Genomic DNA, 16,042 nt, shown 5'->3' on the forward strand with positions numbered 1-16,042 from the left:
CAAGGCAAAACTTAACAAAGGGAAAAGGAATCCCTCCTCACCATTGTGTTTTGTGGTCCTAACATTTATGTTTTCAGAGAAATTAGAATTCTCCAGTTCATCACATCCTCTCTGTAGGAGGGGTTCCTAGAGTGGTCCAGCCATGGTAGGGATGCAGCCATCTTCCCGTGCCAGCACTTGAGTGAAAAAATCAGTTGTCAAGGTTTGGAGGACTTAAGCTGGACCCAGGATTGAAAGAAGTGTCCGGGGTCCAGAAGCCCACTAACTAATATACACACTCATCCCGCCTCCAGAGGGATGGGGAGTGGCCTTACAGGAGCCTCTTAGCAGTCTGATCAAACTTACAGACTCTTTGGGATGTTTTTAAATTAATTGATCTTAAATTAATGTTTTAAAATGCATGACATTACAGGAGATACTGAGTATATTGATAAATACATGGTTAAACACAGTTCTTATGATTTGGGGGCGGGGGGTTCCCAGGACCCTATGTTAAGAACTCCTACTAGGGGCTGTGAAATGGGGACAAAAGTGAAATGAAAGCAAAGAATGGAGAGATCGATAAATGTGGTCAACAATCCACCAAAACAACAAGAGGACAGCCCGTAAGTGAGAGTTTAGTCTAGAGCAGTGATGGCGAACCTATGACACGCGTGTCAGAGGTGACACAGGAACTCATTTTTTTGGTTGATTTTTCTTTGTTAAATGGCATTTAAATATATAAAATAAATAACAAAAATATAAGTCTTTGTTTTACTATGGTTGCAAATATCAAAAAATGTCTATATGTGACACGGCACCAGAGTTAAGTTAGGGTTTTTCAAAATGCTGACACACCGAGCTCAAAAGGTTCGCCATCACTGGTCTAGAGCCTGAACACATCTGGGAAAGCTTTCTTAGGAACAGGATGGGCAGGAGGTATGGGAAGGCTGTACTGCCCCTCTCTCTTTGCAGTGTGGTCCCCCACATACAGTCTGTCACATATTTCTTTGCAGGGCCCGGAAAATCAAGAAAGAATGTCAAGTGATGATAAAAATAAGCCAAGCGATCCGAAGAATGAGCCCAAGAACTGTGACCCAAAATGTGAACCAAAGATTGAGAACAAATGCCAGCCCAGCTGTTTAAAGAAGCTGCTGCAACGGTGCTCTGAAAAGTGCCCACGGGAAAAGTGCCCACCACCGCCCAAGTGCCCCCCATGCCCCCCGCCGTGTCCCAAGCCATGCCCCCCGCCGTGTCCCAAGCCATGCCCATGCCCACCGCCATGCCCTCCCAAACCGTGTTCCAAGCCCTGTCCTCCTAAATGCCCGCCTTGCCCACCCCAGTGCCCTCCCCCGGAGTGAGGCACCAAGGGCGTCACCCAGCCCCATACCGCCATCATCTCCACGTGCTCACCACCTTGGGGCTGAGAACTGAAACCATGAACTGACAAGTAAACGTGTCCCTCTGCTGTGCAAGACTTGCTTCTCCTGGGGTGTTGTTCTTTTGTGGGGTATTTTTGGCAGTTTTCGATGTATCTGTTGTTTTCCAGCACTAAACCCCCAAGAAGCTATCCCTGAGGAGTGAGGCCAAGACCTCGGCCTTCTACGATCAACGACCTTTGAAGACAGTGTCTCCTCTGGCCTCACCTGCTACATAGAGAGAGATGGCATCTTCTGAGGGTGCACCCAGGGTACACCTCCCTGTAAGAGCACAGCCCGAGAGCCATAAAGATGGCTGTTCAAGTGGCTAACCCCAGGGACCAAGTGGGCATGAGGGAGGAAGACAGCATGAGGGTGAAAGAGGAGAGGGATATTAGGAAAGGTCCTGGAAGGCTCAGGAAAAGAATCCTACCTGTTGCTTTGAGACCCATCGCCCGACGCTTGGACATAGCTCTCTGAAACCAGGCTGCGTGGATTTAAACCCCAGCTCTGCTCTCTAACTACTCTGTGACCGTAAGCAAGTTGCTTAATTTCTCTGAGCCTTGGTTTTCTCCTCTCTGTACAAGGAATGATGATGCTAATAGTGCTGGCGATACAGGGTTGTTGTGTGGCTTAAGGAGTTAAAGGCCAAGCGCCTGGCTTACTGGGATATAGCAAGTGCTTAGTTAGGGGAGCACAATGCACCTGCCCAGGTGTGACACCACGCACCTGAACTTAATGGCACCGCTGGACTTACTTGCCCTGTGCTGCTCTTCACCAGCCTGCAAGTCTCCTGTTGCAATAGTTAGGTTCTAACTTACACCTGTGAGCATGGCTAGGTATTCTTTAAAAAAACGAAACAGGCGTTGTAGATGACATGAATGTCAGTTGGCTGGCTTTGACCCTGAACTACAATTATGTAACAGATTGCCATTGACAAGAGTTCCAGTGAATGGTAAAGTGGGATGTCCATGTTTGCAGCCTTCTGTGCATCTATAAAATTTCAAAAGAAAAACTTAAGTACAAAAGAATAGAAAAGAATACATCTGGGAGGACCTCTATTAGAAATGACCAGGAAAAACATTCTCAGCTGATACGTTAGTGGGGATTACTTACAGGTAGCTAAAGAGAGTGCACATCAAACAGCTTAATTCACAAAAGGGAATGTGTCATTTCAAGTCCCTGGAAAGGATATTGGGATGGGATGGGGAGGCATGGAATTAAAGACAGAACTGTAGGTGCCAGGACTTCAGGAGCTTGGACTCACTGCCACCCTTTCAGTCTCCCTCATCTCTCTCTCCATCTGTCTCCGCTCCTTTTCAGGGGTGGTCTCCTCCACCCGCCCCGCCCCAGGGCCCCTCCGTGTGGGAAGGTCCTTGGCCCAGTGCAGACCCAGCGCGTTGATGGATTGGGCATGAGGAGCTCTTGTTATTTCCAGGAAAAAAAGTGATTGCTAGGAGGGCCTGAGCCACCCCTCTGACCAAGTGGGAAAGAGCTGTGCCACCATCACAGTCCACCACACTCAAGTGGGAGGAGGGTTAGCATTCTCTGCTGTCACAGTAAGAGGTAACGGGAGGCCAAATGTGGGCTGGCTCCCTGTGGAGTGGTGGCACTTAAACAGCTTTCCTTCCTTCTGAGTCTAGAAGGTAGTTCAGGACAACAAAGGGTGCAGAGAGTACAGAGTCCAAACTGGGCCCAAGAAAAGGCACCTGCAATACCCACCAGACCAAGGTCATTGCAGAAGCAGACTTTCAGGACAAAAGAGCTGGCAAGGCCTTTAGGGTAACCCTCTCATTTTCCAGATGTGAAAACGGTTAGTTGCTTTCTCAGACAGGAGGAGGCCTTGGGGTCTTGGTCTCCTGGCAAGAATGGGAGCCTGGCACCCATACTCCAGGGCGTACAGTGTGTGCCTCCTGGACCGGGGGAACCTCGGGAGCCCAGTTTAGGGCATTAATGGGGCCTGTGGTCAACTGTTGATGACAGGTTGAAAATTCTTCCACCCTCATCATCTCTCAAAAAGGAGGAGGGAGAGCCCTGGCTGCTGTGGCTCAGTTGGTTGAGCGTCCTCACATTCACGGAGAGGTCGCTGGTTTGATTCCCAGTCAAGGTACATGCCCGGGTTGCAGACTACATCCCCAGTAGGGGGTGTGCAGGAGGCAGCCAATCAATGTTTCTCTCTCCCTCTCCTTTCCTCTCTCTCTAAAATCAATAAAAACATATTTTTAAAATATAAAAGAAGGAAGAGAGAGGGGAAAGACATAGAACAATGTGATGTCCTCCTTCATCTATTTAAAGATCACTTTTAAATAACAAAGCCCACAGTCTAGTGCTAAAGAGTATTGGTGAGAGTGCAAATAGACAAAAAAATCCTTTTAGGAAAGAATTCGAGGAACATGGGAATAAGAATGAAAATGATAAAATGATTCAACTTTTCAGCCCAATTGTTCCATGTCTTGAAATCTATGTAAAGAAATCAAGTTCCGAATGGGTGGGGGGAGGTTATATAAAGCTGATTATCACAGTGTGACAGAAAAATTTAAATCTCTAACAGGGATCTGATTAAATTTGGACTATTACTTGATAGAATATTACATGATCACTAAAATGTATAGTGTAAAGCAACTATGTTTAACCAAATACTTCTATAAATAACAATAATAATAATAGAAAAAATTTGTCAACATTCTAGTTATTTTAGGACAATGGAATTATGGGTAACCAGTGGAATATGTTTGTTTTTTCACTGGTCTCTGGATTTCCATTAATAGGTTATTTTGTAAAAGCAAAAAAATAATATAATTATGTAGACTTGAGAAACCCCCAAAGTCCTTTCATTTGCTCAAAGAACAAAAAAAAAGGGTGGGGTAAGGAGGAAGAATGTCTTCTGACACCTGAACACACCATGTAGAAGATGCCCTCACCTTGGGTACCTTCCTTGGAGATGTGGGAGCTCACTCACTCCCAGGCCTCCCAATGGCTCCATGGCAGTGTCAGGCAGGGGCTGGTGCCCTCCCAGGTCGCTCTGAGGACTCCTGACACAGACTGGGTGGCAGCCAGCCCTGGGAACATGAAACCATCCATTTGCCAATGTATTTTCTTTTCTCCCATGTAAATGCAACCACAGATACACATCTCTTAATGGCTACTTTCCCAGCAAAAAGCTGGATCAAAGGCAATTCTGGGGAAGATGGCTAGAACGTGATGAGTGTGCCACCTCCCTGCAGAATGCCATAATTACTCCCAGCCCCAGCGGCAGTGCCCGTCCAGCTCCTGCCCCAAGTGGGAGAGGGTTGTATAAGTACATACGCAGGGCCTGAGGAGTGGCAGCTGGGAACCTGCAGTGCCAGGCTTGAGGGCTCACAGGTAATGTGATGGGTGGCACCAAGCCCTCTCCTTTCATGGAAAAGCTGTTCTGAGGGTCATTAGGATGGTGGTGAGAGGAGACTCCACCACAGACCCCTTGCATTGTGCTTTCTTGAGAATTGCAAAAGGACTCCTAAGTCCCCCCAAACCAGGCCAGCTGGGCGACTGGCTGTGAGGTGGGCCAGTGCTATGAAAGGGCTGCCCAGAACCACACAAATGTCTCAGGAAACCAGGAACTGGAGAGGTCATTTTCATGCATCCCCCACACTCACATGCAAATGACAACTGGAGAGCTGTCAGGAAGGAACCAGTGACCAATCCTGTCTTGTTTTCCTGTCCTGCTTCCACATGGCCAGACCTAGCTACACAGCTGGCTACATTGGACTGCAAGCTCTTTGATAACAAAGCCTGCCTAGCACAGCAGACATTCAATAATAATAAATGAGTGAATGCTCAGCGGCTTTGGAGGCACTTTTCCAAGAGCCTCCTCCACTTTGCTCCTTACCCTCACCACTTGGTGTCATTCCCAGAATTGGGAGGTGGGGGGAAGATGAACAGGCTGAACATGGGTGGCCGGGGGCTGAGAGAAAGGCATCCCTGACCTTGGTCACTTTCCCCTTAGGCCACAAGGTGCAGATCCTTCCTGTTCTTTCTCTGGCCTCGCCTGGGAAGTGCAGCCTGGAGTCCGTCTCTCTCTCTCTCTCTCTCTCTCTCTCACCTGGGAAGTGCAGCCTGGAGCCCATCTCGTTCTCTTTTTCTTTCTTTCTTTCTTCCTTCCTTCCTTTCTTTCTTTCTTTCTCTCTCTCTCTCTCTCTCTCTCTCTTAAATCTAATATATTTCAGATAAATCAGATATTAAAAAGTAAGAGAACAAAGCCATACACATAATACAAATTTAGAAGAATGTTGGTTTTTTGGGTTTTTTGTTTTGTTTTTTTTAATCCTCATCCAAGGACATGTTTATTGATTTTAAAGAGAAGAGAGGAGAGGAAAGGAGAGGAGAGGTCTAATATATTTCAGATAAACCAGATATTGAAAAGTAAGAGAACAAAGCCATACACATAATACAAATTTAGAAGAACGTTGGTTTTTTGTTGTTGTTTTTTGTAATCCTCATCCAAGGACATGTTTATTGATTTTAAAGAGAGGAGAGGAGAGAGAGAGAAAGAAAGAAACATAAATTTGAAAGAAAAACATTGACTGGTTGCTTTTGTTGTATGTACCCCAACTGGGGACCGAACCCACAGCTTAGGTGTGTTCCCTGACTAGGAATCAAACCTATGATCTTTTGGTGTACAGGGTGATGCTCCAACCAACTGAGCCACACTGGCCAGGCTCTGAAGGCCATCCCCTCAACCTCATTCCCAGTCTGGGCCCCCAGGAAACTACAATCACAGTAGGAGACACGGGGACTTGCGCATCGATGAATATGAGAGCCAGACGTGGCATTTAAGGGACCTTAGTGTCTAGGTGAGGAAACTAAACTCCAGAGAGGGAAACAGCTCAACCAAAGCCGCCATGATTTCTAACTGTGTCTAGGATTTCTAACTTCGATTAAGGCCAAGATGAGCCAGCACCCAATGCAAAAGGGAATAGGATTAAAGACCAACATCAAATCTAAATAATTTGGGAACATCATTTGGCCCCATGTTTTGTCGGTGGTCTTCAGCCTGGGGGTCATGACCCCCCTCCCAAAGGTAAAGGTGTATACATATGTATATTTTCTTATCATCCCAAAACTATTAGGATCCATTGACTAGTCTGCATCTTTGTCACCTCCTTGAAGTTTATAAAGAAGCTCTCAAATGTTTTCAAATAGACCATTGCCTAGTCTAGACACCAGTTCACCGATTTGAGAACTCACCTTGGGTACCTTCCTGTGAGTACCTTGATGGCCCGAAGTGTTGATGCATATGTTCTTGTCCCCTCTGGGTCCAGTAGCCTGGGATCCACAGCCCCGCCCACAAACTCTGACTCAGACTCTCTCTGTGGGTGATGCAGGAGGAACAGAGGTGAGAGGAATGGTGGACTCTCCCCCAGGAACCCACAAGCTCAGTAAGCTCTCCGGAGGCACCTGATCCCCAGGAAATGGGATGAGCCACATTCTGCACCATTTAGCTTTATCAGAGCCCTGGCCCTATAATATGCAGACATTGCCAGCCCAGTGAATCAGAGGAGTCTGGGAACTTTTATGATCTGGACAAAGGAGATAATTATTTGATGGGAATGGAAAAAAAAAAAAAGCAGCAACGTCCTGCACACAGCTGACTCTCTTCTGCTGACCCTGTGTAATTACACCCTGGCTCCCATAATGACAGCTGCAGAAATCTACAATCTTAACTCTCAGGTGACTTTATATCAGATTATCCCCAATCTTGCTGAAGGGCTATGGATGGTTAGAGGAACTACTTAGTCATCTTATCTTAAGATGTGGGGTGGGACAAACTCCCCATAGCTATCCAAGTCACAGCTCCCAATACAGGGCCACTAGGGTTGATTTTCAAAGGCTCAGACCCCAAACACTCCCACTCTGCACCTAGGAAAAATTAGGTCACCTAAAGTCATTCAGCCAACTGGCTGGGCCACTGCCACACACAGAAGACAGAAGACTGGGTCTTCTTGTGGGTGGATTGTAACAATCAAGGAGGAAGACATCCCTACACATGCATCTATACACTTACAAAGTCATAGAGATACCCCAGCTCATCACTTATGATCACCTTTATAGTATCACAGAATGTCAAAGCTGGAATGGACCTGGCTGATTCCTAGTCTAACTTTCCTATTTTAAAGATGATAAAAGTAAGGCCAGAGAGGATCAGGGACTTACCTGAGCGTGCACATCTTTAGTATATTGTCTACTGCATCACAGTGAGTAAAAAAGTTTAAGTTGGAGAATGAGTGCTGGGGGGACAGAGTGAAGAAGCTGGAACCAGCAGAACTGGGGGAAATCAGGGAGGTTTCATGAAGAAGGTGAGTCCTGAACAGGTTCAGATTGTACTGCGTCCTATGAGCACCTTGATGGCCCCAAGTGTTGGTGCCTATGTTCTCTAATTTATTCCTCACAATAAATCTGTGAAACTGTGTTACTCCTTCTCTACAAGAGGAATTTGAAGCTATGAGAGACTAAGTAACTTACCCAATATTACACATACTCTACATGCAATAAGTCAGTGGGATCCTGAGTCCAGCTCCTTTTCCATGCATTACCAAAAGCTAGTCTTTGGCCGAGGGGATGACACGATAAGCAAGTATATACTTAAATGAAGGAGCACTAACCTGAAATTTTACTTCATATGACACTTCCCTCCTCCGGAGTTCCCAAGAGCTTCAGACATCGGGAAGGTGTATTAATTTTCTGCTGCTGCTGTAACAAGTTACCACAACTTTAATGACTTAAAGCAATAGCAATTTATTGTCTTATAGTTCTGGAAGTCAGACGTCTGACATAGATCTCTCTGGGCTAAAATCAAAATGCCAACAAAGCTGTATTTCTTTCTGGAGGCTCTAGGGAACACTCTGTTTCCTTGCCTTTTGCAGCTTCTAGAGATTGTCCACATTTCTGGCTTGGGGTCTCCTTCCATCTTCAAAACCATCAATGGCCTAGCAAGGCATCACTCTGACATTGACCTGACTCTTTTGTCTCCTTTTCCGTGTTGAAGGATCTTTGATTTTACATGGGCCCACTTCAATGTAATCAGCTCAATGTCAGGCAGAGTCCTCTGAAAACAGCTGAACTCTGGGCTCTTCTTAACTGTGTTCACTCCCTCCATGAGAGCATGACCTGGTGTCGCCAGTGTTCTGCACATCTCTAATTGGTCTCCTTCTTCTTAGACTCGACCAAAGACACAGAAATGCATGTGGCATGAGCAAGATCATCTCATGCATCTCATCAGAAACCTGAAGATCTCAATCAATCAGGTCTCCTTCTCTAATCGCTCATGCACCCCTTTCCTGAATCAGCCTCAGGCTCTCCTCTCAACCCAGGCAAGGAGGGTGAAATACCCTTGCCCACCCTCTTTGCCTGAGTAATTCCCACTGTCCAGTAAAACACAGCACAGACATTTCCCCCAGGAGCTTATAAAAACCTTCCACCCAAGACTAATAAAAGGATCTTTGTCTAGGACCTCCATTTTGGCCTCTGGGTCCTGAGCAGAACTCAAAATGGAGGCCTAGACAGGGCTTACCTCTGTCTATCTTCTCAATGAGACTGTAAACCCCTTGAAAGCAGGGCTATGAATGATTGAAATAATAAATGAATAAACCTAGTGTTGGAGAATTTCTTGCCTCCTTAATCTCTGGAGAATTGCTTTGTCTCATAGACAACATTCCACAGAAAAAATGAAATAATTGAAGAGGAAAGAGATTAAAAATAAAAAAAGAGGGGAGGAGAGTCCCCCATTCTACACCTGTTCCCAGATGCTCTGGAGAATTGCTTTGTCTCGTAGGCGACATTCCATAGAAAAGATGGAATAATTGAAGAGGAAGAAGCAGATAAAAAAAGAGGGGGAGGAGAGTCCCCCATTCTACACCTGTTCCCAGATTCCCCAAATGCCCTTGTCTCTTCAGATTCACCTATGAGTCTTCCAAATTTGTCTTTCATCGCATGTAGCCCCACTCCTGCCCCAGCCTCCAGAAAATCATGTCCCTCACAGGAACATCAGCATGACTCCTCTGGGTCAGCCTCTGACCTCTCTCCACCTAGGCATCTGCTTCTTACCAAGACACAAAGGGCTCATACTGGTGCTATCTGCCAAAAGTTCACCTGGTCTCCTTCAACTCACCTTTTTAAAACTTTTTAGCGACCAAGCATCCAAAAACTGTATAAGCCTTTGAAGCAATTTCTGATTTTAACCAATTATCTCTCTTAAGAAATGATCTAAACAGACTTCTTCAAGTTATGGGGACCATCATCATCTTTAAAGTCCCTAGAATTTGGTCAACTATAGCAAACAAGCTCAAGGCCACCACTTATGGTCTAAAGGTTTATTTCATACTGAATCCTTTCCCATTTTGTATTACATGGGATCTTCCTCTACTCCCAGTTGTCTCCTACATCCACCTTCTTTATTCCTTATTTAATGCAGTTACTGCATCAATAATCATTTGTCTTCTACGTTCTATATCTATGGCACAGCTCCTACCCTCCTGGAACCTACAACCCAGGACAGTGATAAGATTCTGTACATAAGTAACTGGAATTCCTAATAACAATAGTAAATGTTATATAAATAGCAGAGATAATAGATACTATGGAAGTTCAGAAAGGGGTGAACTCATTTCTGGCTTAGAGTAACCAGGAAAAGCTCTTGGAAGGTTGTAGACTTCAACAAATACTTTGGATTTCAACAGACACAGAGAGGGAGGGCACACAGGATAGAAGTGACAGCTCAAACAGAAACTTAGCAGTAGGGAAAACTGGGTGTGTTTGCTTTGAAACTTTTCCTTTCATCCTCCTGGCTTTTATTGTAGTCTAAGAGAAGGTTTTCCAGAAGGCAAGGAGGCAGACCAACCTTGTTCTATCCTGTTTTCTTGGTCACTATGAAACCTCGGTAATGCCAGTTTTAGAAATGTCATAAATCAAGGTTGAGAAGATGAAGATTACCTGCCTTTCCCCTCCTCTCCCTTCTCCTCCACCTTACTTCACACCCAAGAGCAACAAATGACTCCAATTTTCCTCAAGACCTCTGTGCAAGAAAATCATTCTCTCTAGGACAGTGGTCGGCAAACTCATTAGTCAACAGAGCCAAATATCAACAGTACAACAATTGAAATTTCTTTTGAGAGCCAAATTTTTTAAACTTAAACTATATAGGTAGATACATTGTTATTAACTTAATTAGGGTACTCCTAAGCTGGCCTTTGCTAAAAACGTCCTCAATCTGATTGAGGTACGTTCGCTGAGGTCGACCCCTTCCAACTCTCCCATCCACACTCGTCTTGTATACTTGTTTTGTCTATCTCCTTTCCGAAAACCGACTTCTGCGCATGGGCCACGAAGTTGCAATCGCACTGTACGTGCGCGCCCGCACGTGGTATTTTGTGGAAGAGCCACACTCAAGGGGCCAAAGAGCCGCATGTGGCTCGCGAGCCACGCTTTGCCGACCACTGTTCTAGGAGGCTGTGGGTCCTTTGTTAGCTTGGGGCCCTGGGACAATCTGCCTTCCTTGCGTCTGAAAATGTGACTTTCCAGGCTCAGTGAAGACACATTCATTTTGAAAGAGACCATACGTGCCCTTGACCCAGACAGACCCCAGGCCTTAGGCATAAAGTCTTCCCACAGGTGAAGACAAGATGAGCAAGGTGGATCTTATCTCTCACCACATCCTGAACCAGTTTGGGCTGACCGAGATAACGTTTTATGAACATTCTTTTGCTGCTGCTTCTAATGAAAGATCTGAGAGGAGCCCCTCCCTGCTGAGGTCTGCTCAGGACCCAGAGGCCAAAATGGAGGCTGATTAACAGGCATCCCAAGCAGTGACTCAAACTATGGGCAGTTTCAGAGGAAGCTCGTTATGGTGACTCCACAATTAGGACCTCAGCCCACGTGGCCAGTCATGCCCATGGAAGGCTGGACCAAGCACTATATAAAAGTCCCTATCTGGCCGGACTCTGCAGTTCACATTCTTTTTTGAGTCTTGTTGAAGATCAGGTAAGTGGGGGCATCTGTGCCCTCTCTCTCTAGCTGCTCTGTCTCTGGGAGGCTGTTCTCTTGCTGGTGTGTACTTTCTACTGATTTTTGAAATGGTTGGCCATTTCTTGGGCCTCTCAAACCATCCTGTATATTTTATCTAGTCTCTTGCACCTGGTTTTCAATAAGATTCATCAAATAGAAGAGGAGAAAAAGGGCTGGGAGTTTGGGTAGGACTGGGCTATTGATATCCAGACAAGAGCTATGAGAATATTCCTACCTAGGAGATGAGCATCAAAGGGAGCTCAAGTCAGGATAGAAAAGAGAAAAGGATAAAAGGGAAATGAGTTCTTGGGGTTAACAATAAATCATTTCCTGTTTCCTTCTATCAACCCTTCATTTCTCAGTCCCAGCCTGGTACTGTTAATACAGATAATTTTAAATTCTGTGTTTGTTTCAGGTTCTGCAAATTGCCCCAAGATGTCCTTTAATGAGCAGCAGTGCAAGCAGCCATGCGTGCCTCCTCCATGTCTTCAAAAGACCCAAGATCAGTGCCAGGCAAAGGCTGAGGAGGTGTGCCTCCCCCCATGCCAGGACACCTGCCAAGAGAAGTGCCCAGTGCAAGCTCAGGAGGTGTGTCTTCCTCAGTGCCAGGAGTTAAACCTAGAAAACTGCCCACAGCAATGCCAAGATCCATGCCTACCTCCATGTCAAGACCAATGCCCACCTCAGTGTGTGGAGCCATGCCAAGAGATATCTCAAGCAAAATGTGTGGAGGTTTGCCCACAAAAAATCCAGGAGAAGTGCTTACCCCCTGGCAAGGGAAAGTAGCTGCTTTTATAATGCCGTCGAGGGTCAAGAAGATGGCCAACAGATGAAGACCCAATCCCAACTTACGCTATGGTGACCTTCTCCTGTGGGTACCTCGGTGTGCACCTGTTCTCGCCTCCTGGCTTTTTCAGTATTCCAGGACTTGGTCTGTGTCTCTAAAGACAGTTCTCTCTGTATTTCATCAACCTCTGTGAATAAGTCTTTTTTTTTCAGCAGTTTAGTAGAAGGGCTCAACTATAGGAATAGTGTGCCTGTCAGGGGAGACCACAGAAGCCTACTTCAGCTCTGTTGGGGCAAAAGTTCCCCCAGCCCTGAGTGTGCAACAGCCAAGGATGCCTGCATTCACTTTTAGAGCATCAGCCTCTCACTGGAGCCTCAAAACAAACTGAATTTGATGGACTGTGTCCTTGAATACCACCATCCAGGGTGTGGAGAAGAGGTTGGTGGTATTTCAAAATCAAAAACTGGGTAATTTATTCACTGCATTATTCTTAAAAAGGACAGCAAATAATTGGATGTTGGAATGTTGGTTGTGTTTTTTTTTTAAAAAATGGAACATGTATTTAATGGTTGAACTCAAACAGTCAATAAGGAAACGCGAGATGGGACGTTTGGAGTCCTGGTTAATATTCGTGCTTCACGGCTGGTCTGCTTTGGGCCCTTGATTTCCACCATGTACATTCTTTACTGACGTGATATGTGTCTGTGTGATGCAGGCTGGTCTGCTCTCCAGCTGCTTTGCCTTCTTCTCCCTGGTGAAGGTAAAATACAGAATAAAGCTGACCCTATGCTGATATATGACCTGTGTGCTCTTTGCTCTTTCCTCCCCACCACACAAATTCCACATTCCTGCTGTCCTTGTGATTATATGTTCTTCTCCTCCTCCTCCTCCTCCTCCTCCTCCTTCTTCTTCTTTTGAGAATCTGGAGTAGGAATTAAAAACAGACCTCACAGCAAGGCTGAAAGAGGCCTCCTTAAGGGGCACCTGGACCACTCACCCCCACCTACAACCTTCATAGGCTCACTCATGCACACAATTTACACTTGAGAAAATCCAGCAGGATCTGGAACCTGCTCACACTCCCAAGTTCAGGTCTAGGAGTCTTTCCAATACAGCATACTTTCCCTCTGGTCTTTACTTTCAAGAGAAAAGGGCCAAAATGGGGTGAGTGGGGAGTTGTAGAGGAGAACAGGTCCCCAGTCAATCCGTGACACCTCCAAACATAGCATCCCTGTCAGAAGTAAGGACTAAGTGTACCTCTGAGATAAACGTAGACTGGGGACCAAAATTGTCTGCCTGGCCATCTGACCAGATTTCTGGAAATCCAGGCAGCCTGGTTCCCCACCCTCCACCCTGTTGCCCACCAGGCTGGGGGCCCTGGGGTTGTGTGAAAGCACAGAGGAGGGGCAAGACTCACAGGAAAGGACCAATGCTAACTTCCTCCGCTGTGCCCTGGCCCCAAAGGCTTATGTCAAGGGCCAGCCTCCTGAGGGGTGACGGGACTTCCATGCATTCTCCTGGGTCCCTCTTCCCACTCTGGGTGTGCCCCAGTGGAGGACTGTTTGGCTAACCTGTGGGCCATCCAGCACTGGGAGTGCCCGAGTCTCTCAATCTTAGATATTTCCAAGGTGAGAGAGAGACAGAACCGGGGGATGATGTGGGGGAAGATCTCAAGTGGAGACACGGAGCCCTCAGGCACTCGCGGAGCCTGCAGATGGCCAATGCCAGGCCCTGAGCTCCATGCACATTCCAAGGGAATCCTGACGGCAGCCCCGGTGGTTGATATGCTGCCCCTTTGCTAAGGACCTGGCCTGGCCTCACACAGCTGGTAAGTGGTGACGTCAGGATTCTAACTGGCATCCCCCTGGACTCCAGCACGAGCTCTAACTCGCATGAGGAAGTGCCCGTGGCACAGAGGAAAGATTTCCAGACACTGTCTTCTTCTCGGTCATTCGTTTACCACCTCACAAGTGGTCATTGGTCATCTGTCAAGTACCAGGCACTGCACCGGGTGCTGAGAGAGAGCAGTGAACCAGGCAGGCAGGGTCCCTGCACAGAGCGAGAGAGAGCTTCCTTCCACAGGCCACACCAAACCTTTCCTACAGCTCTTGTACGTCTCAAGTCCCTGAGCATCTCCAGGGGCGACAATCACAGTTCTCTTGCCTCCCTATTTGGAATGTTTTCCATTTTCCCACTTTGGAATAAGCCAGCCGCACCCCAGGGCTTCAGCCTGCAAAGGAGCCCCAGAGAGCCTTCCTAGCAGCACAGTTTCTGACGGGGCTGAGGAAGGCTCACGGACATGTCTCCATCTTGGCTCAAGCCCAAGAAATGGCTTTGTTCTCAGCACTAAAGACGTGCACAGATCGGAGTCCAAGATCAGACACTCAGATACTGAGAGGAAGCATGGGGCTGGCGAGCAGGAGGAGTTCAGCCACATCAGAGAAAGGACAACCCACAATTGGAGGGGAGGCCTCCGCCGAGGGGAAGGAGACAAACCTGCAGATTACAGATAGGGGGGCAGACGTCAAGGAGCCAGCAGGCCTTCGAGCTCTGTCCTGGGAACCGCCACGCTTTCCTAGAGCTCACAGGGCTCTGACCCAGCCCCTGCCTGCACTGCTGCGCCTGGAGCCAGGGCCCTAATGACACAGACTGGGTCATGGGGACAGCGAGGACCAAGCACACAGCAGCCAGACTTACCAGCTGTGTGTGTCTGTGCTGAAGCCTTTCAGAAAGAGGGAGAAGGGCATTGCCAAAAAGAATGCTAGAAGTTAGAAGTTATAGTTGACAATTATTACACACACACACACACACACACACACACACACACACTGGGGGAAATTGAGGAAGATGGCACTAAGATCTGCGCTGGTGACAGGAGCTGCCTTTGGAGGTGCCATGTCCCATGAACTGGAGGTACGCATCTAGGGGGGCAACAAATAGTGTGAACTCTAAGGTCCCTTCCAACCTCTCTGGCACTGAGATGCAGCTCACTCATCTAACTCTCCTTGGCAGGATTGGGACCCAGGGACAGAGGAGCCTAATAGGACAGGGAGATTCAGAAGACCTGACATCAAGGGGTTCTCATGCTGGCAGGAGACCCAGGTTATTCACATACAAGCAGCTCCAAGGGGGCCACAGACTCCTAGGGACCAGTGCAGCATCATGGAGCTCAGGTTGAAGTGCCCTTAGAAAATGGGCTTGACATCATGGAAGGCTTCCCAGAGGAGGTGAGTCTGAAACCTATGGGTTGGCAGACATAAGCAGGGGGAGAATCCTGGGTTGGAGAGAGGCAGGTGCAGGTAGAAAGGAGATGGTGATAGGTTGTCAGGAGTCCATGCACATGGAACAGATAAACCACTCTAGCCCAGGAGAGAAAGGAGAGAAAATTATTGTGGCCTCTAGAACATTCCTGGGAGGCCCTTTGGGGGACCAACCTCTTGGGGCCTAGCAGAGTATAGACCACAGCTTGAAGCTAAAGGAGGGGAGGAGGGCAGGGAAGTCATGGGAAGTAGCTCCCCAAATTTGAGAGTTTTGATATGTTTTTTAGGCCTAAACACTTGAGCTCTGAGTAGCACTTTACAGGAATTCCTCACGCCTTCCAAATCCAACCTTCCCAGTCAGGGATTAGCGCATGTTTCTCCCCTTTGTTCTTTGTGTCTTTGCCTTTGGACCTCCTTTCTCTCCTGGGCTAGAGTGGTTTATCTGTTCCATGTGCATGGACTCCTGACAACCTATCACCATCTCCTTTCTACCTGCACCTGCCTCTCTCCAACCCAGGATTCTCCCCCTGCTTATGTCTGCCAACCCATAGGTTTCAGAC

At 47.1% G+C, this 16,042-nt stretch overlaps 2 protein-coding genes across 2 annotated transcripts; both read left to right on the forward strand.

Moving 5' to 3' along the window:
* Window positions 1-1,016: 1,016 nt before the first annotated feature.
* On the forward strand, window positions 1,017-1,563 carry LELP1 (late cornified envelope-like proline-rich 1). The gene is made up of 2 exons (XM_005867183.2): window positions 1,017-1,197; window positions 1,529-1,563. Exons 1-2 carry the CDS (start codon window positions 1,017-1,019, stop codon window positions 1,561-1,563), a joined length of 216 nt encoding a protein of 71 aa, XP_005867245.2.
* Window positions 1,564-11,852: 10,289 nt separating this feature from the next.
* PRR9 (proline rich 9) lies at window positions 11,853-12,999 on the forward strand. Its single transcript, XM_014540486.1, has one exon. The coding sequence runs from the start codon at window positions 11,871-11,873 to the stop codon at window positions 12,219-12,221; it is 351 nt and encodes a 116-aa protein (XP_014395972.1). The 5' UTR covers window positions 11,853-11,870; the 3' UTR covers window positions 12,222-12,999.
* The last annotated feature ends 3,043 nt before the right edge of the window (window positions 13,000-16,042 follow it).

The sequence above is a fragment of the Myotis brandtii genome, unplaced genomic scaffold (assembly GCF_000412655.1).
Source record: "Myotis brandtii unplaced genomic scaffold, ASM41265v1 scaffold2454, whole genome shotgun sequence".
NCBI classification, from domain to species: Eukaryota; Metazoa; Chordata; class Mammalia; order Chiroptera; family Vespertilionidae; genus Myotis; species Myotis brandtii.

Coding starts and splice junctions, on each gene's coding strand:
- LELP1 (XM_005867183.2), top strand. CDS start 1,017: ATGTCAAGTGATGATAAAAATAAGCCAAGCGATCCGAAGAATGAGCCC. Junction 1,198..1,528: donor ACCGCCCAAGTGCCCCCCAT/GCCCCCCGCCGT, acceptor GTTGTTTTCCAG/CACTAAACCCCCAAGAAGCT.
- PRR9 (XM_014540486.1), top strand. CDS start 11,871: ATGTCCTTTAATGAGCAGCAGTGCAAGCAGCCATGCGTGCCTCCTCCA.